The following is a 24,142-nucleotide window of genomic DNA, read 5'->3' as shown; positions in this document are numbered from 1 at the left end:
GGACAGAAGTAAGTAACGTTGTCAGTTTGCAACTCTGATGTACAACTTCAGCTATAATGCAGGTGTTCCTGGAAGATTAACGCGGAACAAGATGCCCCGGGAAGTGCGTTTCTGAGATAGCGACATTTGCCAACTCATACTCTTTGTCAAATTTTTAATCATATCTCCCCGGAGTCCTCTAATCTGAATGAACTCTCATCTTTTCTATATTCCTTTACTGTTCATAAATCCTTTCGCTGCCCCTACCACCAGCCCTCCATACACCACCTGGCATGACCCCTCACACTATGAATGCATTTAATACTACTGATCGTGAGTTTGTTCCTGTGGCTGCTGCCTCGGGATCCACTTGTAGGGTTGACATAGTTGTTTCAACAACATCATCCCTTGGGGCTGGGAATTTAGCTCAGTGGTTTCGCTGCCTGCTGCACAAGCACGAGGACCTGAGTTTGATCCCTGGTACCAAAAAAAAAAAAAAGTCATCATCCTGTGTCAACTTTGGCCTGGTTAAAATTTCTCTTCCCTAGTATTATAAACCATTGTTCCTCACCACACTGGCCCAAACCCAACACCCCACGGTGCTGATCACAGTCAAACCCAAGGGGCAGCACAAATCAAGGAACTAAGTTCCCCTTTTGGTGTGTGTCTTAGTTACTTTTCTTGTTGCTGAGATAAAATACCCATCACCTGAGGTTAAGGGAGAAAATACTTATTGTAGCTCATAGTTTGTAGAGAATTCACTCCATAGTTCACTGGCTCCAAGGCAGGGTGGTATGGCAGAGCGGTATCACAGAGGAGAAACAATTCATGGCAGGTAGAAGGCAGCGAAGCAGCAAAGAAGCAGCAAGTGATGACAGTGGCCCTCTTTCTGTCTCTTATGTTTTACCCAGACTATATGCCCTTAGGGCAGTAAGCACTCACACCCAGGGCTTCCCTTTATCCACACCCAAAACTAAGCCAAACCAAGCAGTGGACTAATTTAATAATCACACACCCTTGATCCCAGCATCACACACTCTAGATCCAACCACCTCTGAAAAAACCCCACCTATGACTACATGAGGCTTTGCGGGGACATCTAGACACAAGCCATAGCAGTGTGTTTTCTTTAAACCAGGATTCTATGGCCCTGCCAGGAGGCTGAAGAGATACATTGGTTTCCTCAAATACGGGCACAGTCCTCTGGGGCCTCTCTCTGTCTCTGCCTCTGTTTCTCTTTCTGTCTGTCTGTCTCTGTCTCTCTGTTTTCCCTCTCTCTGTCTCTGTCTCTTCCCCCCCCCTCCTTTATCTGTGTGTGTGTGTGTGTGTGTGTGTGTCTCTCTCTCTCTCTGATTTTTCTCCATCTGTCTGTCTCTCCCTACCTCCTGGTTGAACACCCCACCACCTCTGGACTTCCTATCAGCCCTGCTGGGTGCCCTTCTCTGGGATCTGTAGGTGGTTCCCTGCTTCTGCTATGTCCCTTCTCTGTGTCTCACCTGACTCTACACCTGCCCCTATACCTCTCCTCCCCGTCAGGGCTGCTTGCAAGAGTGACCATCCTGGCCAGAATAAAGTGGATTCAGGTTAAGTGAGAGCCATGAGGATGTTTGCTGGTATGGGGAAGTTTCTGCAAGAGAGACACCTGGTCACAGATCAGACACTTAGGCACCTGCTGTCTGCCAAGATAAAGAAGTATCCCAGGTAAGGCCAACCACAAACACCTACAGTCCCCCAGGCAGCCCTGTCAGGCCAAGGCTGGGAGGTATCACCACTCCTCAGAGAGGCGGAGACCAAATTAAAAGCCACCACTGAACAGTGCGCTGGAAAATGGCTAAGGTGGTAACTCTCATGTCATTTGTGTTTATCACAATAAAAATTTTATTCAGCATGTCTTTTTTTTTTTTGGTACTGGGGATCAAACTCGGGTCCTTGCGCTTGTGAGGCAGGCGCCAGAACCACTGAGCTAAATCCCTGGCCCCCACAATAAAAATTTTAAAAGAAGACAGGAGGGGGAGAGGTGAATGGCTGTTGGAGCTGGGCAATTAGTACATTTGTGTTTTAAATGCTATATAATACATTTTTGTGAAGTGCATATGTAATCTTTTTTATGCAAAAAACAAGTGAGCATGAAAAGCTATCCCTCTCTATCATTATGGAAAAATATTCAAATAGAAGCTTGTTATTTTAGCTCAAAAATAATATCCCTTGGATAAAATTTTATATATATATAATTTAAATATTCACAACAACTTCGAGATAGTACATAAGTCTGGAGGAGGGTTGTGGCAGATTGTATTTTCTGAACAAGGCCACAAAAAATATCTCCCAACCCACAGGTTCATTTTACAACATGACTGTGACATTTGTCCCACACAGAGGTGGACATCTGTGTTTCCTTCCCTGGAAGGCGTGTGGCTCGTGACACATCCATGATGCCACCTCGTTTCCAAGGTCAGGCCCATGCTCTAGTTCTTGGAACACCACCCTTGCCACCAGCCTCCGCGTCCAAGCAGCCACCTGGGAAAGCAACGCGCAAGGGCATCACAAGTGTGTCAGGAGACAGCTCCGGCTTGGGTTCCAGGCTGTGGCCAGTGTCCATGACCAGGCTCGTGTAGGCAGCATTCAGATGACTTTAGGCTCAGCCCAAGGCCACTCTCCCGGCCTTTGGCGCTTCCCAGGGGAGGCCCCAGACATCTTGCCACAGAGGCAAGAGGTCACTTCCCAAGCTCCTAACCCACAGAATCTGTATGTATAATGAAAAGGTGGTTGTTTTCTACCACTAGGGAGATTGCTTTATTCTGCAAATAATAAATGTAGGGGTATATGGCATTTAAGTGTGGCAAGGTGCATGCATTCTCCTGGAAATGAGTAAAAATGCCGAATCATTTCCAGTTACAAACTTTATTTGTGTTTGTGTTTGTGTGGAGAAGATGGCTGGGGTCGTGTCTGTCACCAGACGTGGAGTTTTCGAACGGGAGCAAAATTTCATGAACCAAATTGTTTGTAAACAGAAATGTTCGTGACCCAAGGTGTTACTGTATTTGACTTTGATACACATGTTATAATCTCTAGGGTTACTGTTAACTAATAGTAAAAGAGTACATTTCATCCAAGCTAATGGTAGAAAGGGGTGGCATAATAAAAAGCATTCAGTCTTTCAAAAAGGCAAAAATGGAGAAAAACAGGAATACAGATTAAGGAGGAAAGATATAAAGCACTTAGTAAAATGGTAGATTTAAAACTGGATATATTTCATTAAGTGTACGTGGACTGATTGCTCCCATTAAAAGGCAAAGATTTGAGGGCCAGGGATTCAGCTCAGTGGTTCTGCTGCATACTGCGTGAGTGTAAGGTCCTGAGTTCGATCTCTGGTACAACAACAACAACAACAACAAAATTAAAAAGGCAAAGATTGTCATACTGGGCACAAAATCCATCTATGTACTAAAGATATCTTAAAGAGAAATATAAAAAGATAAAAGTAAAATGATGGGGTAAGATTTACCTTATGCATGTTGAGTAAAAGGAAGCTGTTGTAGTTATAGTATTAGTCCCAGTGGATATGAATGCATAAATCATCACCAGGCACAAGGTCAGCCCATAGGAAGGTACAGGGCAAACTTAAAGTTTCCATTCAACTAATAACACCCTGGAAACAGGTAAGTAAAGGAAGGGAAATAAGTGCAAACATCATACGCATCTCTCTTCACAACGGATAGAATGATTAGATTAAAAAATCAACCACTATATGGAGGAGTTGAACTGTACGATGAGAAAATTTAAGTTAATAGGGATGCACAGAATGCTGGGCACAGAGTACACAGCCTTTTCAGATGAGCGAGGATTGTTTTAAAAAGCTGACCACGTCCTAGTCGTGAAACTTAATTTCAGTAGATTGAGTCACACAAAGTATATTCTCTGGCTGCAATTTAAATTTGCTTAAAATCAATAACAAAAAGTAAATTGGAATATTCTTGTATGTCTGGAAGTTAAGAAGTATATTTCTGGGCCAGGGATTTAGCTCAGTGGTTTCAGGGCCTGCCTTACAAGCGCAAGGTCCCAAGTTCGATCCCCGGTACCAAAAAAAATAAAAAATAAAAATAAAAAAGAAATATATTTCTAAATATCCTATGGAATAAAAAACCATAAAAATAGAATATATCTGAATTAATTATAGTAAGAAAACTGCACGTCAAATCTTGGGAGAAAGGCAGGGATAGCTCACCTGGCAGATGGTGCAGAAGGGCCGGAGTTCAATCCCCAGCACTGAGGAAACAAACAAAGCTTAGGAATATGACTAAAGCCATGCTTTTGTTCTAGTATCCCAGAGATGAAAGGCTGAAAAATCAATGAAACAAACAACCATTTTAAGACATTAGGGAAAAAACCAGCAAATTAAACCCAAAGAAAGTGAAAGACACAACAAAGGTTTAAGGGAAAAGTTAATAGGAAAAAAGCATAAAATAAATATCATTACAGATCCTCTAGACATGAAAAATAAGTGAATAATAGGAATAATTTTATGCAGCTCTATTTGAAAAATGAGATTAAAAAGATACTTTTTTTCCCCCCCAAAATATAACTTCCAGTTGTTAATACAGGAGAAAAAAGCTCTGAATAGTTTTTCAAATATGAAGTGGCATTTGTAATTAAAAAGCTTTCCTCAAAACAAACTTCTTAGTTCTGATTATCTTCTGAATAAAATTTACCAAGTGGTTATGGAAAAGTAACCCTAATCCTGCACAAACTCTTCCAGAAAAGACAAAAGAGGACTATTTTCCAGCTTAAATGAAGCAATCATAATCTTGATTCCAAAACTAGATGAGAAAATTGCAAGAAAGGAAAATTATAGGTCAGTCTCACTCATGAGCATAGAAGAACCCTAAATACCATACTAACAAACAGAAGCCAGTAGTAATAGAACAAAATTTCATGTCAGGAATAAACTGGGTTTATTTCAAGAATATAGGCTTCATTGTCATGGTAAAATCAGCATATCAAACCCAAATAAGGAATGAAGCTCATGTCATTATTTCTAGATGGATACAAAAACAAGTTTGATGAAATTCAATATCCACTTAGGAGTAAAGATTCAGGGTAAACTCAGCACAGAAGGGGATTTCCTTTTTAAATAAAAACTTATCCACAAAAACCCTACAACAAACATCACAATTAATGGTGAAATGTTGAAAGCCTTCCCTCAAAGACAGGGAGCAAGCCAAGGACTCCTGGTAGGACCCTTTAAATCGGCATTGGTTTGGAGGTGACAGCTGGTGTCAGAAGGAAAGAAAGGCAATAAGGATTGGAAAGGAAGAAATAAAACCGCCACTATTCATAGTTGACATGTACTATGGAGAATCCCCAAGAATCTACAGGTGGATTACTAGAATTAGTTGTTAATGAATAAAAAGTCAAAATATAAAAATCATTTCACGAGGTACCAGCAGAAAATGACATTTAAAAACAGATACTGAGGGCCAGGGATTTAGCTCAGCGGTTTCGACGCCTGCTGTGCAAGCGCAAGGACCCAAGTTTGATCCCTGGAACCAAAACAAAACAAAACAAAACCAGATACTGAACTGGGCATGGCAGTGGACACCTGTGATCCCAGCACTTGGGAGGCCAAGACAGCAGGATTGCTATGAGTTTGAGGCCTGCCGGGGCTACATTACGAGTTCAAGTCTGACATGAACTACTTGACGAGATTGTGTCTTAAAAGCAAAAAGAAAAGCCAAACCAGATACCCAATCAGTTACAGTTGTTGCTTAACAAATCATATCAAAAACTCAGAGTTTAAAGGAGAGCTTTAATGCATTGTGGTCGGTGACTCTGGGACAGGCTGGTGGCACTTGGCTGGTGGGCTTTGGTGGGCTCATGTGGCTTCATACAGCTGACAGAGCAGTTGGCACTGGTTCACCCCGGCGAGGACCAGGATGTCAGGGCTCTCGGCTCACATGCTCTTTCACTCCGGGCTTCTTCACCCCATCCATGGTGACAACGCGGTCCTCCAACATGCAGGAGCAGACACACAAGATCTCTTGAGTCACATCACAGCCACTTCCCCCACACTCCTTTGGTCACAACCCAGAGATGGGGTGGGAAACAGACTTCTCCTTTGCCCAGGAGGAGGTACGGTCATGTCTAATCACAGGTGGGAATTACAGGACGCCATTTACCTGAGGCAAATCTACACTAGGTATGTAAGACCTCTGGTATCAGGAAGTTGGGTCTTAACACCTCAAGGAACTGGCAACACAACTGGATTCTCTATGTCTTTGACAAAGCTTTTCAGTCAAGACACACAGGCCGTGTGTGGAATATAGGCAGAGTTTATCGTAAGATGATAGAGTTTCAGAGCAAGAGAGAAAATCTACCTTCAAGGATGAGGGTAGGTGAGTGTGGTTTCAGGTTACATTTCTGTGATTAACTGGGTCTTCTAAAGCATGTCTTTTCCTTCCTCTGAGGTCATTGCTTTTGTGCAAATAAAATGGACTGGGTTGACCTACTTCAGAGAGAAGTAGGGCCCTGTTTACCCCATAAGTGGATGTCCTTGGAGATTTTTCTAGCCCTACACCCATGGTCTGGGCTTCATATGCATCCTGGACCTTAGCAGCACACTCAGAGGATGTTACATTCTCTTGAGCTAATGTTTGAAACCGCAACCTTTTGTGGATTTTATCTATAGCTAAGGGGGGAGAAAAGCATCATGTTTTCTTTGCTCATCATCAGGACTGCTAATGACTAACTCTCAGCCTAACACTCAAAAAAAATTATAGAGTCCAGATCTGTGGAGAAATACCCGAGAAGGATACAGGAGGGAACCCAGAGTGGGCCTGGGATTCGCAGACTACTACGGCATCCCTGGAACACAAGGCATCTTCTGCAGGAGCCCGGGGCTCAGCCAGGAGAGGGTACAGCCTGTGGGGACCATGGTCTCAGCTCAGCTTTGCTGAGGGTCCCCTAGGCAGCCGGAGGTTCAGAGGTGTGTTCATGCCCTGCCCCAGAAAAATACAGCAAAGTCCTGGGGTGCAAAACCCACCAGTGTAAAGATGGCAATTTTCCCCAATCTGGAATTCCAGTGATGTACACAAAATTCCAACAGAAATCCCCCAGAACCCCTGATCTGATTCTAAATGTTATGAAGGCGCAAGACCAGCCACGAATCTTGGAGAAGATCAAAGCAGCACGTCTCACTGTGCTAAATGTCAAGATTTATTTTAAAGCTACAGCATGAAGATGGTGGGATTTGCACAAAGATAACAAATACATAAATGGAATAGGAAAGAGAGCCCGGAGCAGACTTGAGCATGTCTGGCCTTCTGGGTTTCCAGAAAAGAGTGCTGTAGGGTTGTGGGTAAAAGACACCCTTTCCAATGATTTTGAAATGGGCACAGGAGAGGAAATATGAAAGTATTATATCTCCCAACCTCTTAGAGGTCTGATACGCTTATGGAACAAGGAGGCGGAAGAAGGAAAGGTCTGATTGGCTAGCATCAGGGGGACTTCCTTATTACACGGACTCAAGTGGACAGAACTCTTGCTTTTTTGTTTTTGTTTTGTTTAAAACAAACAACTGGCCTGTTTTGGGATCTGTCTGCTTCCTTAAAGTTTCAGATTGATGATGTGGCCCTTGTCATGAGAGACTCCCTTCGGGTTTGGTTGGGTCTGTGTGGGCCTGGGCCCTCAACAGTGACCTCCCAACCTTTTAGCTCAGAAATGTTTGTGCAATTTCAATAAAATAAGGAGAATGGCAAGGGTGGGAGCCCCGGGAGGTGTCTTTTCCACGGGAGTGGGGAGCAGCTGGCGGACAGGGGTGGGCAGGAGGGGCCCAGCAGGCATGGAGGGGCGGGAGGCAGGAGGCAAGAGCATGCGCCTGGGTACAGCCTCTGGGTAAGGCTGGGTGGTCACTACACAGCTCCTTTGCTTCATGTCCCTTTGCCGAGCACCTAGCGAAACGGCCATCACCTACTAACCGAGTCTGACGTCTCACAAGGCGGAAGACAAATTACAGACAGAAAGAAGGTTAAAGGGGAAATGTTTATTGGAAATATAAGAAGAAAAACAGCTCCTGGAGGTTTTCAGGAGGGATGCCAAGTGGGTCCTTCGTCTTGGTCTTACAGAGATGAGCAGAGAGCAGGCATTTTCTTTATTAATTGTCCAGTGATCTGTGGGTTTAGAACAACCAATTGGGGCTTAGGCCTTGTGACATAGGCTAAATAAAAGAAAATCAGCTACTCACTTGGGCCAGTTCCAAGGAAACTGGTTACTCTGCATTTTAAGTTTCTGGAAGTCCAGCCGGCAGTAGGGAGGGGTTATTGCCTAATTTAGCATATTCTACTGAATTTCTTTCTGGGAAGAAGGGTTCTTATCTGCCCATCCTTATCCTAACTTTCCACCCTTTTTCCTGTGTTGGCTTTTACATTTTTAAGCTTAACTAGTTGCATGGCTTGAATTAGCTCATAACTCAGACTGTGAGCTATATATTTTTTTTGTATCTAGCTGACTCTACATCATGGCCCAGCCCTTCCTGACTGCCTACTTACAAGCTAACTAACTTAAACTGTCTTGTATGCTAGGAACACTCTTTAATCTAAAGCAACACTTTCAAAGTTTGTTTGCTTTCTTTTGGTACTGCGGTGTCTTGGTTACTTTTCTCCTTGCTGAGACAAAATGTCTGACACCCAAAGTTAAAGGAGGAAAGTTTATTTCATCTCACAGTTTGTAGAGGGTTCAGTCCATTTTTGCTGGCTCCAAGGCAAGGTGGCATGGGAGAGGGGCCTGGGAAAGCAGGGAAGGCAGAAGGCAGCAAGTGACAGGAGCAAGTGACAAGTGACAACTCCCTTTCTGTCCCTTATATTCCCCGTGTAGAGCAACCTTAACCCTACCACGAACTGTGCCAAGACCATTTAGTAATCACACACCTTTGATCCCAGCGTCACACACTCTGGATCCAGCCACCTTTGAAAAGCCCCAACTATGACCACATGAACCTTCGGGGGACATCCAGACACAGCCATAACACGAGGATTGAACCCAGGGCCTTTACACTGAGCTACATCCCCAGCCTTTTCAACCTTTTATTTTCAGACTGGGTCTCACTAAGTAGGTAAGTTGCTCATGCTGGGTTTAAACTTTCAATCCTCCTGCCTTGGCCTCCCAGGGTTCAGGGCTCACAGGTGTGAGCCACCACACCCATCAGTTTGAAAGCTGTTAATGTGCTTTTGCTTTTGCCTGGCTGCTCTGAGGCACACACTTGAATGAAAGGAAAGTGGGATTTACTGCAGAGGGAACTCAAAGAGAAAGAAAAAGGTAATAGGATTTTGGAAAAAAACCCAAAACCTCATTCCTTGGAGGGGAGCCCGGTGCTTTGAGAGGTTTCCTTAAATATGGACGGTCCCTAGCTCATGACTGTTTGACTTAATAATTTTTTCCTCTTTATCATGGTGTGACAGCGCATCTGCTCAGCCATTTTGTTTCCTGTGTTCAGTAGTCACTGAATTGCGGGAGATACACAGCAGTGACAAGCTGGAGATTGTGCCGGATGGTTCTGCCTAGCTGAAGGCTGCTGTAAGTGTGTAGAGCACCTCCAGGGGAGGCTGAAGTAAGCTATGATCTGTAAATTGGCACTATGAAATGCATTTTTAATTTCCGATGGATCACCTGACACTAGGCTCTTCAGGGTGAAACACCGTGGTAAGGAGCATCTGCATTAACCTCCTCCGATGCCCTTCTCAGTTTAGATACAGAAACTTTAACAAATACCGAGAAACGAGAGGGCTGGGAGGCTGGCACACACCCAGAATCCCTGCCTTGCGAGGTGTGGCATGTGAGGCCCGTGCCACCCAATAGTCAAGAGGTGTAGGAGAGTTGGGAGTTCACCGATCCACGCCGGAGGGCAGTGGGCGAGAGGTCTGTGCTGTCGGGGGGAGGCTGAGGTTTCTGCATTTGATTTACTGTGGGGAGGGGCTGTGGCCCGGACGGGGTAAATTCAGGCGATCTTGGGCGTGTCCCCGAGTGGGCGATGAAGGGTGTGCGCCCCACTGTCAGGAGACCCACCTGGGAGCTAGGTTGGAATGCAAACTGTGTTTGAAGTTGAGGCGTGCTGCACAATAATATTGTTGCTTCCTTGAGGCTGGAGGCCTGTGGGGGAGAGTGAGGGTGATTTACAGGGGAAAAGCGCAGGCCCAGAGCCCAGTTTAATTTTCCTTGTCTCCTGTCTACCTATCTTTTCTATACTACTCAGTTCTACCTCACAGTCCCAACCATCACAACCTCACACTAACCGGACAGGAAAAGCGGAGGGCATGTCCCTTTGTTTGCAGACACCATCAGAACTGTACCCATCACTTCCCTTCTGGTCTCATAAACCCGATCTTATTCTCACAGCTTCTCTAAGCTTCATGGACTGCTGGAATGACAGCCACACAGTCACCTAAAATGTGGGGCTTCTATAACCAGAAGCAAGGGAAGGAAGGGATGCTGGGAATCTCTAGCAGTTTCTGCCCACGCTCTTCGGCATGTTAGCAACCATACCCGGGGAGCAGGGAAAGCCTGCTCACATGCCTCCCGCTTCTGGCTCCTGGGGCATTGTGGGAGGCTGAGAAAAGCAAAGACAGTAGGTGTAACCCAGCAATTCTACTCTGGGCATGGCTGAAGGGCAAGTAAATGAGGTCACCTGCAACACAAAGCTGGTGGCCCAGGTAGGTCCCAGCCTGCCCTGTAACCAGCAAGGCAAAATCGAATTTTAGAAGTTATTTTTTTCTTTTCTTTTAGAGATAAGCAGCTCCTGCAAACTTCCTCCTGCTCAGAGCATAGCCATAGCCATCATGCCCTCCTCTCCTCGGCCTAGATAAGCAAAAATGAATGTGCAGATGCTGGCCCCAGGGGTTGAAGTCCAGGGGAGGTGAACAAGCCTGGTGCTACACCACATTGGGTTCCTCCTCTTGTCTGTTCTTTGCTATAAAGACCCTTGCACACCTGGGAATGGGGAAAAGGCAATTTGAGGCCAAAGAGGCCCTTCCATTTCCTTGGTGCTAGCTTTGAATAAGGGCTTTTCCCACCCAAAATAAATGTCTTCCTTTGGTTTGGTCAGCGGCGAGCAAACCATCCTGAGCCTATGGACCCATGTGGCCAGTTACACCAAAGTTCAGCTGTTCAGAACCACCTGGTGTCCTACTCTGGTGCTGGCAGAGCTCAGAACAGTTGAGAGTCTGCCAGGATCTGGCTTTGTGACAGGCAGAGTAGTGTAGATTCATAGGAAGGACTGCCAGATTTACCAAATAAATACACAGAGTTCCAATTCAGTTTGGATTTTAAATAAACAAGGAATGTGTTTTTAGTATCAGCATGTCTGTGTCCCATTCATCATTTATTTGGAATTCAAATGTAACTGGGTGGTCTGTCTTTTATCTGGAAACCCTACAAGCCTAGGGTTGTAGGGGCTCAGGCAGGTCTCAGAGGAGTCTGGAGGCCCAGTTGGAGCCAGTGGAAGCTCAAGGCAGGTACAGGGACCTGCAGGCATGGTCTGATCCCCAGAGAGATAAGAACCCACAGTGACCACCCAGAGACCACTAAGTCCCACTCTTCTCTGTGCAGAGTGACCTTCCCCTTTCTGCTCCCTAACATCAGAAGCCAGCTCTCTGGAAAGAAGCATAGGAGACGGGACAGAAGGGAAGCCTGGCATATATTTCCCCAGACACTGAGCATTACCCTAGTGTCCTTCAGAGTGTCCCTCAAACTGCATTTAACTTGGGTAGGATGAAGATAAAAAGAATCACTTATTTCTTTTTATTGCTGAACCACAGGTGAGGGCTGGAAAATTCCTAGTTTCATGCAGACCAAATTGAGATCTTCCCTCTCCTGTGCCCACTGAGCACCTGGGGCTGAGATGGGTGACCCTTTTACTGCAATTGTCCCAGGGCTGAAGGCCTACAAGGGGCCCCTGGGCTTGGGGGACAGCGTCCTGTCTACTCTGTCCTCCTCCCAAGTCACCACCTCCTGCTCCCACTCTCCTTGCCTGACCAGCTGGGCTGGTACAGATCTAGGGCCAGTATTCAATGGTCTTAGTCATCGTCCCACCCCGGACATTTGTGGAAGCTTGAGGCCTCATAAAGCTCAGCATCTGCAATGATAATAAATAGGCCAGTTGGCTTGGCTGGGGGCAGGATGCAGCCCAGCCTGGAAGCTGTCACCTGCAGGACACCAGCCTGGGGGGACGGAGAGCAGGCCCTTCTCCCTCGCATCCTCAGGGCTCAGAACACTGAACTGTTCCACATTTCTGTGAGCTCCGGCTGTGCCAGAACACTGGAAGTGCCCCCGGTGCACGGGGGTGCCAGTGTAGGAAAAACTGTGTCAGAGGACAGCTACCAGCACCACGAGCTGATTCCAGCCTTTCCCTGTCCACAGCGTCTGTGAGAGGTAAGGAGCTGAGAGACTGGACTTTCTCAGTTTGGGGACCTCCCCATTCAGCCCTGCAGCCTCCTCTGCATGCACTTCCCTGTTACTTTCCAGGTCCTTCCATAGATGGGACTCTTTTTATGCCTTTTGGAACTGATTGTAACAGCTCTCTCGTCCCTTTGTTGATTAACGAGTAGGATACAATCTTTAACATTTATTGATATTTATATTGGTATGGGAATAAAGATTTTATCATTTTCTGAAAATTTTCTTTAATGAGGTTAGCAAGACTGAGTTAAAAATCTAATTTCTACCACTTAATTGACTTTTAGCTTCTGGCAGATCGCTTCACCTCTCCGAGATGAACCTCAGCTTGCTCCACAGTGTAGACTGTTGAGGATGCAGCAAAAACAGGCAGCCGGGCACTTTCCGCGTCCTAGGCTGAGGCCCCGCCCCCTCCCTAAGGCCCCGCCCCATCCCGCTGGCATCAGAAACCTCGCCGCCAAGCCCCGCCCTCAAATCCAGCCCCGCCCCAGCCCTTCTCTGGCTATAAAATCCCCCGCCCGCTCGCCAGTAGCGAGCTGGAGCCCAATCGGAGCGGGGCCGCTGCACTGTGTACTCCCCATTGGCTGTGGGTGGCGGCGGGGTCGGGCCCGGGCCTGTGATTGGCTGACGTGGCCGGTGACGCGTGTTCCGAGCGGCCCGCGGGCTCCAGGCCCCAATGGAGGCCGCAGCGGCGCTGACCCGGGCTGCTTCGAGGCGGCGGGGACCGGCGGCCAGGAAGCCAGGGGCGCAAGAGGAACCGGGGCGGCGGCCGAGGCGGCGGCGGCCCGGGCGGAGGTGAGGACGTGGGGCGCCGGTCGGGGGAGGGTGGGCGCGTCCTGGACGGAGGTCGCCTGGCGGACGGGTGCTTCCTCTCCGTGCACCGCGCGGGTACAGCGATTGGCTTCCCACGCCCCAGCGCGACAGGCCACCGGACAAGCCGGCGGCCGCTACCCTGGGGCCTGACAGGGTCCCGCCCCTCCTCCGAAATAGGGTGCAAGCCTGAGGGCCAGCATCGCCGTGGCCTCGCGGGAGCTCGAAGCCAGGCATTTGCCGGCTGGTGGGAGGGGTGGCTTTCCAGAGGGACATCTGACCTGAGTCGCTAGGGAGCAGGACTTCAGCAGGGGGAGAGAGGGGACGGGCCAGAGAGGGAGGACGTGCCCTTGGACCCGGGCCTTGTTCCCTTTGGGGCGTTTGCCCTCGGCAGGCTGCTGAGGGGAGGCTGGGAGCGAAGAGATGGCACCCCTAGGTTTGTTTCTAAACCCAAAGCAGTGAGCCTGGGGGCATGGCTGGTGGGACTGAGGTTTCTGGATAGGAAGAATGGTGGGATGGCTCTTTCCCTCTACTGGAGGAATGGGTGGCAACAGAGGTGGACCTGGGTAGGCCAGATCCCTCCTCGAAATCCTTTGGGGGACAAAGAAAAGAAGGGTAAAGAAATCAGCGAAGAAGGAGGCTCAGGAAGAGGAAGTGGGAGAATGAAAAGGAGCGTTTCTGCAGCATCTCCACTTCAGTCTGTCTTACTCCCCCCCAGCCCCTGCAGTTTCTAGAGTCCCTCAGTCTCAGGTGCTGGGGCGATGGCAGGCAGCAGGCCTCTGTGCACATGGAGTGCTGGCAGGTGGTAGAGGGCAGAGGGCAGCCTGAGGTATTGGAAAAAGTAAGAGACTTTCAGCTTTCACGCCTGTGGCCCCAAAGTAGCCACAGCAGTGTCTTCTCACTGTTTTTAAAAGAATTTCTTTTAAAGCCAGGTGTGGTGGCCCAGGCCTGTAATCCCAGCCCTTTGGGAGGCTGAGACAGGAGGATTGAGAGTTTGAAACCAGCTTGGGTGACTTAGACTGTGTCACAAAATAAAAAATAAAAAGGGCTGGAAATGTAGCTTAGTGAGAAGGCCTTGGGTTCCATCCTCAGTCCTCCCGCCCTCCAGATAACACTAATTTAGACTTATTCAGGGTTTCCCAGCTTAATGTGCTATAGGTACTCTTTCCCCCATGAATACTGAAGAGTTAGTGTTTTGTGGTGTACATGTAGGGAACCATGGACTGGAGGGAAAGCCTGGCCCCTGCTTTTAGGACCTTACCTTTGTGAGTGCTTTGACTAGCCCTTGTCCTTTGGCCAGAGCAAAATGTGTGGGTGTGGCGTGGGGCATGTGAATTGGCTGTGTTGGCGGGGAAGGAGTTTATCCATCAGAGGGTTGGGAGGGCTGGCTGCTAACACAGGTGCCAGGAAAGAGCCATGTTCCTGAGTGCCTCTGTCTCAGATACCTGCTGCTGTAGTCTCGGTTAAATAATATAAGCCATGTCAAGGTGCCACCTCACCATTTGCTTCCAAGTATTCTTTACTCTTTTATTTAATTTTTTAAAAATTCTCTTTGCTTAGAACCAGAGAGGAGCCAGAAGAAGAAGCCGTCTTTCGAGAAGTGGTCCATTTTAGTCCGGATCCTTTGCCAGGTGAGAAGATAGAGGCTCTGAATAACACTTCCGAGCCCACTCTCAGGGTTCTGGGTAGGGCAGCCCCCCACCCCCCTCAGTTCTATCTGTCATTATCAAGGCATTTCTCTGAATCCCCTAGTTTCCACTAATTCCTCTCTTCTCCCTCTGTGGACCAGTTAGATATTATGACAAGGAAACCACTGAACCTGTCAGCTTCTACCTGTCTTCACTGGAGGAGCTGCTGGCCTGGACACCCCTCGTGGAGGACAGCTTCAATGTGGCCCTGCAGCCCCTAGAGTGTCGCCAGCCCCCGCTGGGCAGCCATAGGCCCCGGACCCTGGTGTGCCATGACATGATGGGTGGATATCTGGAAGACAAGTGAGGACGTGTCGGGCATTGATCTCATCGCTGGCCATCCTGGGGGGTTGGGGAGGAGACGGGCAGAGTTTTAGGGTGCCCAAAGCTCTGGGGGCAGTCAGGAGACCGGATTCTTGGCTGGGCTCTGCCACCACCTGGAGAGAGACCGAGGCCTCAGTTTGGCTGCACCCATGAGAGCGCTGGGCTGTGTGGTCTCCCATCTCGGCTCCAGGATCACAGCATGGAGTCCCCTGGTCCAGATCTGCTGGCCCTGGCTCTGGTGTACAGAGTGATTAGTCTCTCTTCGGTCGCCCAGCTCTGCACATTCCCTCCAAAGTGGGATTTTCTTTTTTAGGCAGTACTGGGGATTGAACTCCAGGACCTTTGCACTGAGCTGCAACCCCAGCTCTTTTTTTTAATCTTTATTTTGAGCCAGGATCTTGCTAAGTTGCCCAAGCTGGGTTTGATCTTGGGATCCTCCTGGAGTCTTAAATGTCCATAAAACAGCCTTTGATGTGGTGATTGACGGGAAGGCTGAGTCAAAGCTGGCTACTGAGGCTCAGACAGGCTGGGGTGAGCTGGCCTTGCAGAGGAGACTGTGTCTGAGGCTGCATCGGGAGCGCCGCAGACCTCCCTGGGCAGAGCGGAAACCAGAGACGTGGGGCTGCTACCCGAGGCTTCTGTCTCCTTCTCTTTTGCCCCCTGCTCAGAGGCTAAAATGCTCAGTGCAGGCAGATGCAGTGTAGATGCCTGCTGCTGTGGTGAAAGCGGTTCCCTCCTGGGCACCATAGCTTGTGCCCCCTGCACGGGGCCTGCACACGGCACCTGCATGGTTAGAATGCACTGAACAGAACAAAGAGGTGTCTCCTCAGGGTTGCTCTCTTTATTCCACAGTCACTGTGTCCTTGCTCTGTCTCCCGGGCCCTGACCTTGTTCTGTTTCCCCACCCAGGTTTATTCAGGGCTCAGCGGCTCAGAGCCCCTACTCCTTCTACCACTGGCAGTACATCGACCTCTTTGTATACTTTAGCCACCACACAGTCACCATCCCCCCAGTGGGCTGGACCAATGCTGCCCACAGGCACGGGGTCTGCGTGCTGGGTAAGAGCCAGGTTCGTCAGCGTCCCTGCCAGGTGACCTGGTGATTCACAGCAGGGACTTTGGTTCTTAGTGAGCAGGAGTTGTGCTGGGGTGGCCACCCGCTTTCCTGGAGAGGACCCGAGAGCAGATATTTTCAGTGTTGTGGGCCATTGGTCACTAAGGTAATGACCAGCGGGAAAGCAAGCGTCAGCAAGGGCCAGGCTGCGTTCCAGCAAAGTCACTCACACATGCAAGGTGGTTGGGTTTGGTGGTCTGAGGCCGAGGGTCTGCTGGCCCCTGGCTGCGTCAGAACGGTGTCTCTCCAGGTCTGGTCCGGGTCCAGACCATTTGTGGGCCTCTGTGACCCTACTGCTGGGCTCCACCCAGTGTGTCTGTCACTAGGTGTCTGGGGGGCAGGGCGAGGGTCTGAATGTGTCACAAGCTTTCTGGTGGCACTGATGCTGCCCATCCAGAGACCACACTTTGCAGCCCTGCAGGTCAGAGGCAGAGCCAGCCACTCGGTGACCTCAGGCCCCCCTGTCTCATAGGAACCTTCATCACCGAGTGGAATGATGGGGCGAAGCTCTGTGAAGCCTTCCTGGCTGGGGATCCGAGCTCCTACCGGGCAGTGGCCGATCAGCTGGTCCAGATCGCCCAGTTTTTTCGTTTCGATGGCTGGCTGATCAATGTTGAGAACCCGTTGAGTGTGAGCTTGGCCTCTATCCTGGCGCCTGCCCTCGCCCAGCCCTTGCTTTGCCTGCCCTGTCTTTGTTCACTTGGCCCAGCTCACTTGAGTGTACACATTGCTGGCTTCCGTGCAGGGCCAGCTGTGCCCTCCGGGTGACCTGGCATTGAGGCGAGTCTTCCCTACTGCACTCTGCTTCGCTGCTGCTTCAGCATAACCACATCTTTCCTTTTCCTCATCTCTGCTTCCTTTCCGCGGCCACCCTGCCCTTCCGTTGCATTGTATCTTTTCCTGAGTTCTTGTCCAACACAGGCAAGCCATACCTCTTGGTGGCTGTAGGGTTTGGGGCGCTGGGGACCAGGGTGTCTGTGTGGTCCTGTATATCCTGTGCTGGGTGTTTCTCATGACAGACGGGCCTCACCTCACCAGAGGTCTGATCTTCATTCCTCTCTCCCAGGTGGCTGCTGTGCAGAATGTGCCTGCTTTCCTGCGTTATCTGACCGCTGAGCTCCACCAGCGCATCCCGGAGGGGCTGGTGCTCTGGTATGACAGTGTGGTACAGAGTGGGCAGCTCAAGTGGCAGGATGAACTCAATGAGCACAACCGGTGAGTTCTGGGAGGGCGCTGCCCGTCTCCTTGGGTGGCAGGTGTCAGCCCGCTTCGGGTAGAAGAGGGCCTCTGGTGCCCTCTACCCTCCCGATCGTCAGCATGCCGGTCAGTGCCTGGTCTCCCTGGTCCGGTGCAGAGGCTGCAGGTGACCACTCATGGCTGGGCCCTGCTCTTGGGGAGCAGACGTGTGCCTGGGCCATGAGCAGTGAGAATGGCCTTTCTGGGTAGACTCCCTATCCCACCGGGCCTGGGCCTCAACAGCTCCCTGTCGTCTCTCAGGATCTTCTTCGAGGCCTGTGATGGCTTCTTCACCAATTATAACTGGCGGGAGGAGCACCTGGCGCGGATGCTGGGACAAGCCGGGGAGCGCCTGGTCGACGTGTACGTGGGCGTGGACGTGTTCGCTCGGGGGAACGTGGTCGGAGGCGGGTTTGACACGGACAAGGTGGGCGCGCCCTTTGTGCCGAGGGCCGTTGGCCTGTGTGCCCTCCCTGGCCTGCTTTTCCGGGGAATGCTCTATTCTCCTCTGTGCCTCAAGAGAAAGAATGGTCGCAGTTGTTCTTCCCAGAGTGGGGAAACTGAGGCACCGAGGAACACTGGTGACCTGTTCTGAGACTAAGCTGACCCCATGAAAGACCTTTTAGTCAGCTTCATCCCCAGCCCTTTTAAAACTTTTAAATTTTCAGACAGGATGTCACTTAGTCATTAAGTTTCCCAGGCTGGGTTTGAACCTAGAATCCTCCTGCCTCAGTATCCCAGAGTTCTGAGACTGCAAGCAGGCAGCACTGAGCAGGGCTACAAGTGGATGCTGTTATCTGGGTGTTTGTGGGCAGAAGCATCCTGTTCCCATCCTAGTCTTGTCTTTTGCCCTGACTTCCTCTCTGGACTGTGGGCCTTGAAGAGACTTGAACTTGCCTGCTGCACCACCATGTAGACGCAGAGACTCGGAGGTGGGGGGGCTGTAGTGCCTCTCATGGCAGCCCAGAGCCGGAGGCGGAGGGGAAGCACCACAGTGGGAGACCTGCTCATGTAGTGGCAAGTGAGGTTTCCGGGCAAGGCGAGTGGTGTCAGCAGTGAGGGAGGAGGGCACCAGGCTGCACACATGCAAGGGGAGAGCAGGCTCTGTCTCCTGCCTGTCAGTGCTGCCCCTTTCTGGGTAGCAGGGATGTGCTTAGTCGCTAAGGGTTTTTTTAAATAAGTTTTTTGGTAGTGGAGATCAAACCCAGGGCCTTGGCACCGAGCTACATTCCCAGCACCAGCACTTCTTCCCTTTTTGAGACAGGGTCTCACAAAGTCACTAATTTGCCCAGGCTGAGCTTGAATTTGAGATCCTCCTGCCTTGGCCTCCCAGAGTGCTGGGATTACAGGTGTGTGCCACCATGCCTGGCCAAGTGAGCTTTAAATAATAAATTAATCCAATAGCTGGAGAATCTTTTTCTCCTCTGATTCTAATTGTATGATGAGCAGTGTATGAGCAAGGGAGAGGAAGTCAAGAGCCAGCACTGTGGACAGTGCCCCAGGCCTGCGCCCTCCGGGCCTTCCTCCTGCTGCCTCTAGCGCCCACCACTGGCCAGTTTGCAGAATGATGGGATAAATCCCCAGTGGAGACTGGATGGGTGTGGACAGCTGCTGCTGATCTGGCTTGGAGGCCCGGCCCCTGTAACCTGGCCGTGTGCTGTCCATGGTGCCTGCCTGGACGCTGGGGTCCCAGTGTAGCTGATACTAGCACCTCCCTAACTTCCGTCCCCCCAGTCGCTGGAACTGATCCGAAAGCACGGCTTCTCTGTAGCTTTGTTTGCCCCCGGCTGGGTGTATGAGTGCCTGGAAAAGAGCAGCTTCTTCCAGAACCAGGACAGGTGAGTCCTGCTGCATGTGGGTGGCTACAAGAATGAGGATGAGGGTGAGGGGGCTCATGGGCTGCTTTGGCTGCTTTGTGGGGCACTCCTGGAGCCCAGCTGGGCATGAGGGAGCAGAGTTTGGGGGCTCACTGTGGGTGGGGAGCTGCAGTCGCCCCGGAAGACCTGTCCTGGGGATGCAGGAGAAGCTCCATTTACAACCATGGGTGAGAAAGGCCACTTGACTCTTCTGAGCCCGGCCTCCCTGTGTCTCTGGCAGATTCTGGAATCTGCTGGAACGTTACCTGCCCACACACAGCATCTGCTCCCTGCCCTTCGTCACGTCCTTCTGCCTGGGGATGGGGACACGGAGAGTCTGCTATGGACAGGTGGGCAGACCACCGTGCGGGGTGCTCAGGGTGGGGAAGGTGCCCTACCTCATGTCTGCCGTGGCCTCAGCTGTGCTGGGTGGGAGGGAGCCACAGGCTGCAAGCAGAGGGGCCAGTGGACTTTCTGGGTCCCCCCCACATGCTCTGCCTGCCTCCCCCCAACTGTCTGGTCCTCCCCCTCCTTCAGGAGCAGGCCGTGGGGCCTTGGTACCACCTGAGTGCCCAGGAGACACAGCCCCTGTTCGGTGAACACAAGCTGCCTGGTGACGGCTGGGGCTGGGTGAAGGTGCACTGCTGCCTAGCAGACTCCTGGCATGGGGGCAGCTCGCTGCTTCTGCAGGGGGTGATCCCGCCTGAGGTTGGCAGTGTGGCTGTGAGGTATGTGAGTGAGGAGGCGGGTGTGGGCCATCAGCTTCTCCCCCCGGGTCAGTCACAAAGCAGGGCAGTGCAGCAGTAGAGGACAGAACTCAGATTGTTTTTAAAAGCAATCATGGTAGAAAACACATAATGTGAAACTGTCAGAACCGTTCTCAAGTGTCCAGTCAGCGGTACCAGTGCGTACAGGGTCATGCAGGAGATCTCCAGGGCTTTGTCATTTTCAAAGGTAAAACAGCCCTCGTCCCCAGCCCTGGAAGCAGCCTTTCTGCCTCTGAGTGTGACTGCCTGAGACAGCTCGTGCCAGGGGCATCACAAAGTGCGCCAGAACCTCCCCTCCGGCCCGCAGGAGAGTCTGGCCCCGCTTTGGCTGGGCAGAGCGTGAAGCTTTGGCCGCCGGGCTCCCTGTCCCTGGCAGACTGGGGCTGGTCCGTGCGATTCAGAGCAAGTACCAGTGTCTCTGCCGGTCCCCTCTGGCCTCTCACAAGGTCTTTCTCCTCCAGGTTGTTTTCCCTCCAGATCCCAGCACCACACAAAATCTTCCTGTCCTTGGTGTATAAGCTTGAAGGGTCCACGGATGTCACGGTTGCCTTGGAGGTCTCTATGGGGGATGCCGACAGCTGTCATGTTGGTAGCATCTCAGTGCTGAATGGTGAGGAGCTGGCTGCTGGGGGACCCAAGGAAGGGAAGTCTAGAAAGGCCCAGGTGGCAGGGGAGGAGCTGGTACTGGGTACATCCTGCCTCGGTGGGAGCTGCGGCAGCCTGCGGTCCAGGCCTGGACTCGGGGACTCACTTCAGGGCCAGAACCTCTGCTTTGTGGCTCTGCTGGGCATCAGTGACCTATGTGGGTAGAATGTGGACTTCCTGCTGGCTAGGGCATTTCAAAGGACAGCCGTGGGGAGAGGAGATGGCAAGTTGGGAAGCGCCAGGGCGAGTGAGCCTGGCCAACCCCAGGCATGGGCCTCATTTATTCTCCTCCGAGCCCTTTCTGGGGGACCCAGACCCTCCGTGCCCAGTCTGATCTCGGCTTTTCTGCCGAGGGGACATCCCACTCCCTCTGCCCTGTCCCCACATTTTCCTTCGAGATTCTCTTTTCTCAAGCCCTTGTCTCCCCCTCTAGCAGAAACAGGTTCAAGGCACAGACCCCGACCCCTCCGGGTGCCCCCCACCAGACTGGCCAGATGGGCCAGCCGCTGTGGCCAGCAGCTCAGCGGGGGCTGGATCCAGAGGTGAGTCCCTCCACTTCCTGCCAAGGCCAGGAGGAGAGCCGCCCTCAGGGGACCTGAGGAGGCAGGGTCCCCTTCAAGAGTCCCAGGCCTGGAGGAATGGAGGTGCTCGGGGCTGACTGTCTGGGTTTGGGGCAGCACTGCCACAGCCCAGGACGCTTCCTGGCAGTGCTCAAGGTCGCTGCCGGGAACTTCCTTTGGCCCACGGGCCCACACCCCAGAGTACAGTGGGTCATCCTCCCTTCCGCTGTGGCTGGACCACTGCACAGCTGGGCTGGGTGCCGCCGTGCTGAGCCAGCCTGCAGTCAGCCATGTGCCTCTCCCAGGTGCTACGAGGTGAGCCTGCGTGGGTGCCTCCTGCGGGACCTCTTTGTGAACTTGTCACGGCCGCCAGGTAGTCAGGAGGAGAGCTTCATGTGTCGCCTGGGCGAGATCCAGGTGTGCAGCCGGGGGGTGGGTGCGGAGGGTCCTGGAGGAGCTGGAGCAGTGGTGCAGGGCGGGCGCTCAGCCTCCCGGGTGTCAGCTGTCTGCGCCTTCTCTCCTGCCAGGTGGTGGATGCCGAGACCCTGCTGGCCCCTCTGCCCCAGGTGCAGAGCGTCACCATCTCGCAGGTCCGCTGGCAGCCGCCCACCTCTGAGGTGGAGGGGCCTCAAGGCCGGCTGAGGCTCAGCTGTACCCTGCACTGGTCCTACCTCCTCCTCCAAGCCCGCTGCTTCAGAGTCCACTGCTGGGAGGGGGCGAGAGGCAGGGAGCCGCCGGGGCCAGAGAAGCCCACGTTCCTGGGCCTGGCTTTTGTTAACCAGTACCGGGTGGTGGACTTGGCGGTAAAGGCCGCTGGGCCCGGCCAGGAGGGCCGTGTGGAGTTCCTGGTGGAGCCCGTCCCCAGGGAGGGCTTCCAGGTCTCTCAGGCCGAGTGGGGCAGGGCAGCCCTAGTCTACTCCGTGCCTCTGTGAGCCGACACTGCCTCACCCGACTTGCCTTGCCCCTTGGCTGGCTGCCAAGTTCTCTCTGGGACTCCGCTAAGTAAGGCCAGGTGTCCTGAAGGCTGGGTCCCCAGGATGTGGTGGCCAGGGGTGGGGAGGGGCGGCGTTGGTCACAGGAAACCAGCGTGCTGAGTGATGGTGCCCAGGTGGGCACCGGGCCTTGGGTCTGCATGTAACTCTCTCCACAGTGTGCGGTTCTGAGGGAAAAGGGAAAGGACGTGGGGAGGTTTTGTCCAGAAAACTCCATAAAGGATATTTTCACATAGGTTCAAAGGTGTTGGTGCTGAGAAGAGTGACCTTTGATTCCTGCAGGTCCCACGATGAGAAATGAACGTAAATCATGGCAGGAAGGCTTTGGAGCAGGGCTGGGGGCTGTCAGAGGACCTCAGAGGGCTGGGATGCAGCCTGAGGGTAGGGGCACAAACGAGGGGCCCAGAGTGGCAGGAGAAGGTGCCCTGGAGCTCAGGGCCGGGCTGGCACAGCATTACACCCGGCCTGAGCAGGGTGGGCCAGCCTGGTCTGGACCACCTCCTGGGCTTGCTGGCTCTGGCACTGCACTGCCCCTATAGCTGAGGTCCCCTGCCTCTGCTGCAGCTCCCCTGCCCTAGGCTCACAGCAAAGCCTGTGCCAAGGCGGGAGGGCGCCTGGATGGGCACCTGCCCCTCTCTTGCACCCTCCTTCCCCTGCCCTGCCACTTCTGCACCCCCTGCAGGCCCCCTTGACAGGGGTGGGCGGGGAAGCTTCCTGCCACATCTCTTGGCCGGGGTAATGTGGCTCCATTCCCCTACTCTCCTTCACGTGCCACATGGGCTCTGTCACATCCTGCACAGGGTGGAGGTTCTCAGGCATGTTTCACGCTGGGCCACACAGTCATCGGTGGGGTGTACTTGCCCAGCCCTCCTGTCCGTTTCCTGTGCTGATGTCTGGGACAGTGACACCAGCTGGAGGTCGCACAGAGGAGCCAGGACCTGTGGACTTTACTCTGTAGTAAGGCAGGGCTGCCACATCTGTTTCTGTCCTCAGAGAGGAGGGAATGGACAGGCTAGTCCTGCTCAGTGCAGGGGGCGCCCAGCCTGGAGGGCAGAGGTCTCCTGCAGGGGCTGAGCGTTGCCCGCTCCCACCTCCTGCTCTCCAAGGGCCTCTACCTCTCGAGGAGTGGAAGTGGAGTGGAGCAGGGCAGGTGCTGGGGCTGGGTTCTGTGCCCCATCCTGATTGGGAACACTTTCATGTCTTATGTTGACAAACGAGCACCCCGAATACAGGGGAGGGCCATGACTGCTGACCACTCCAAAACTGAGGCCACCAGCCCCGGGCTCTTTCTGAGGTGGGGACAGGGTGACAGCTGCCATGCTCAGGCTACTCCACTTCCTCCGCTGTGGTTCTGTTTGACAATTCCTCGGAGCACCTGAGTGTCTCTGCCATCGGGAAGCAGGGGACCTGGCTGGGGGCTGCTTCCTGATCTTGCACCTTGTGTCCCCAGAGGAGTCTCAGGCCGCAGGGCAGGGCAGGATGGGGCAGGCTGGGCTGCCTACCTGGCCTCCGGGCCCCAGCACCTTGGTACTGGGGAGAGCAGCACTAACGCCTGCTTCCCTCGTTTCCTGAGGCCTGTTTCTTAAAGTTCCTCCGAATATTTTATGTGGAGAAAGAAGGAAAATTTATAGTGGCAATTATTTCCTCACAGTCTGGTGAGCAAGCAATTAGAAATAAGAGGGCTTAGCAGAGCATGGCGTTCGGCAGAGCCGTGCCACGCCACTCCCCCAG

The 24,142-nt window shown here is 52.1% G+C and overlaps 1 protein-coding gene across 4 annotated transcripts; it reads left to right on the top strand.

Moving 5' to 3' along the window:
• The first annotated feature begins 1,520 nt into the window (after positions 1 to 1,520).
• On the top strand, positions 1,521 to 22,657 carry Engase (endo-beta-N-acetylglucosaminidase). 4 transcript variants are annotated; one of them, XM_087208358.1, is made up of 18 exons: positions 1,521 to 1,680; positions 8,913 to 9,085; positions 9,467 to 9,546; positions 12,228 to 12,396; positions 12,708 to 13,215; positions 14,791 to 14,861; positions 15,020 to 15,221; positions 16,152 to 16,300; positions 16,828 to 16,985; positions 17,422 to 17,570; positions 17,853 to 18,018; positions 19,326 to 19,429; positions 19,689 to 19,797; positions 19,985 to 20,175; positions 20,676 to 20,824; positions 21,293 to 21,401; positions 21,725 to 21,836; positions 21,947 to 22,657. In XM_087208358.1, exons 5-18 carry the CDS (start codon positions 13,097 to 13,099, stop codon positions 22,349 to 22,351), a joined length of 2,193 nt encoding a protein of 730 aa, XP_087064484.1. In that variant the 5' UTR covers positions 1,521 to 1,680; positions 8,913 to 9,085; positions 9,467 to 9,546; positions 12,228 to 12,396; positions 12,708 to 13,096; the 3' UTR covers positions 22,352 to 22,657. The 4 variants fall into 4 exon arrangements, with proteins under 4 accessions (XP_087064484.1, XP_004860908.1, XP_004860907.1 ...); XM_004860851.3 differs by lacking the exons at positions 1,521 to 1,680; positions 8,913 to 9,085; positions 9,467 to 9,546 and having other exon boundaries at positions 11,342 to 12,396; positions 21,296 to 21,401; XM_004860850.3 differs by lacking the exons at positions 1,521 to 1,680; positions 8,913 to 9,085; positions 9,467 to 9,546 and having other exon boundaries at positions 11,359 to 12,396.
• Positions 22,658 to 24,142: the final 1,485 nt, after the last annotated feature.

This window comes from Heterocephalus glaber, unplaced genomic scaffold (genome assembly GCF_053883595.1).
Source record: "Heterocephalus glaber isolate CG9 unplaced genomic scaffold, H.glaber_assembly_v1.0 deba00000937, whole genome shotgun sequence".
Classification (NCBI taxonomy): Eukaryota; Metazoa; Chordata; class Mammalia; order Rodentia; family Bathyergidae; genus Heterocephalus; species Heterocephalus glaber.
The sequence above is the reverse complement of the archived record's forward strand: the minus strand, read 5'-3'. Positions and strand labels throughout refer to the sequence as shown.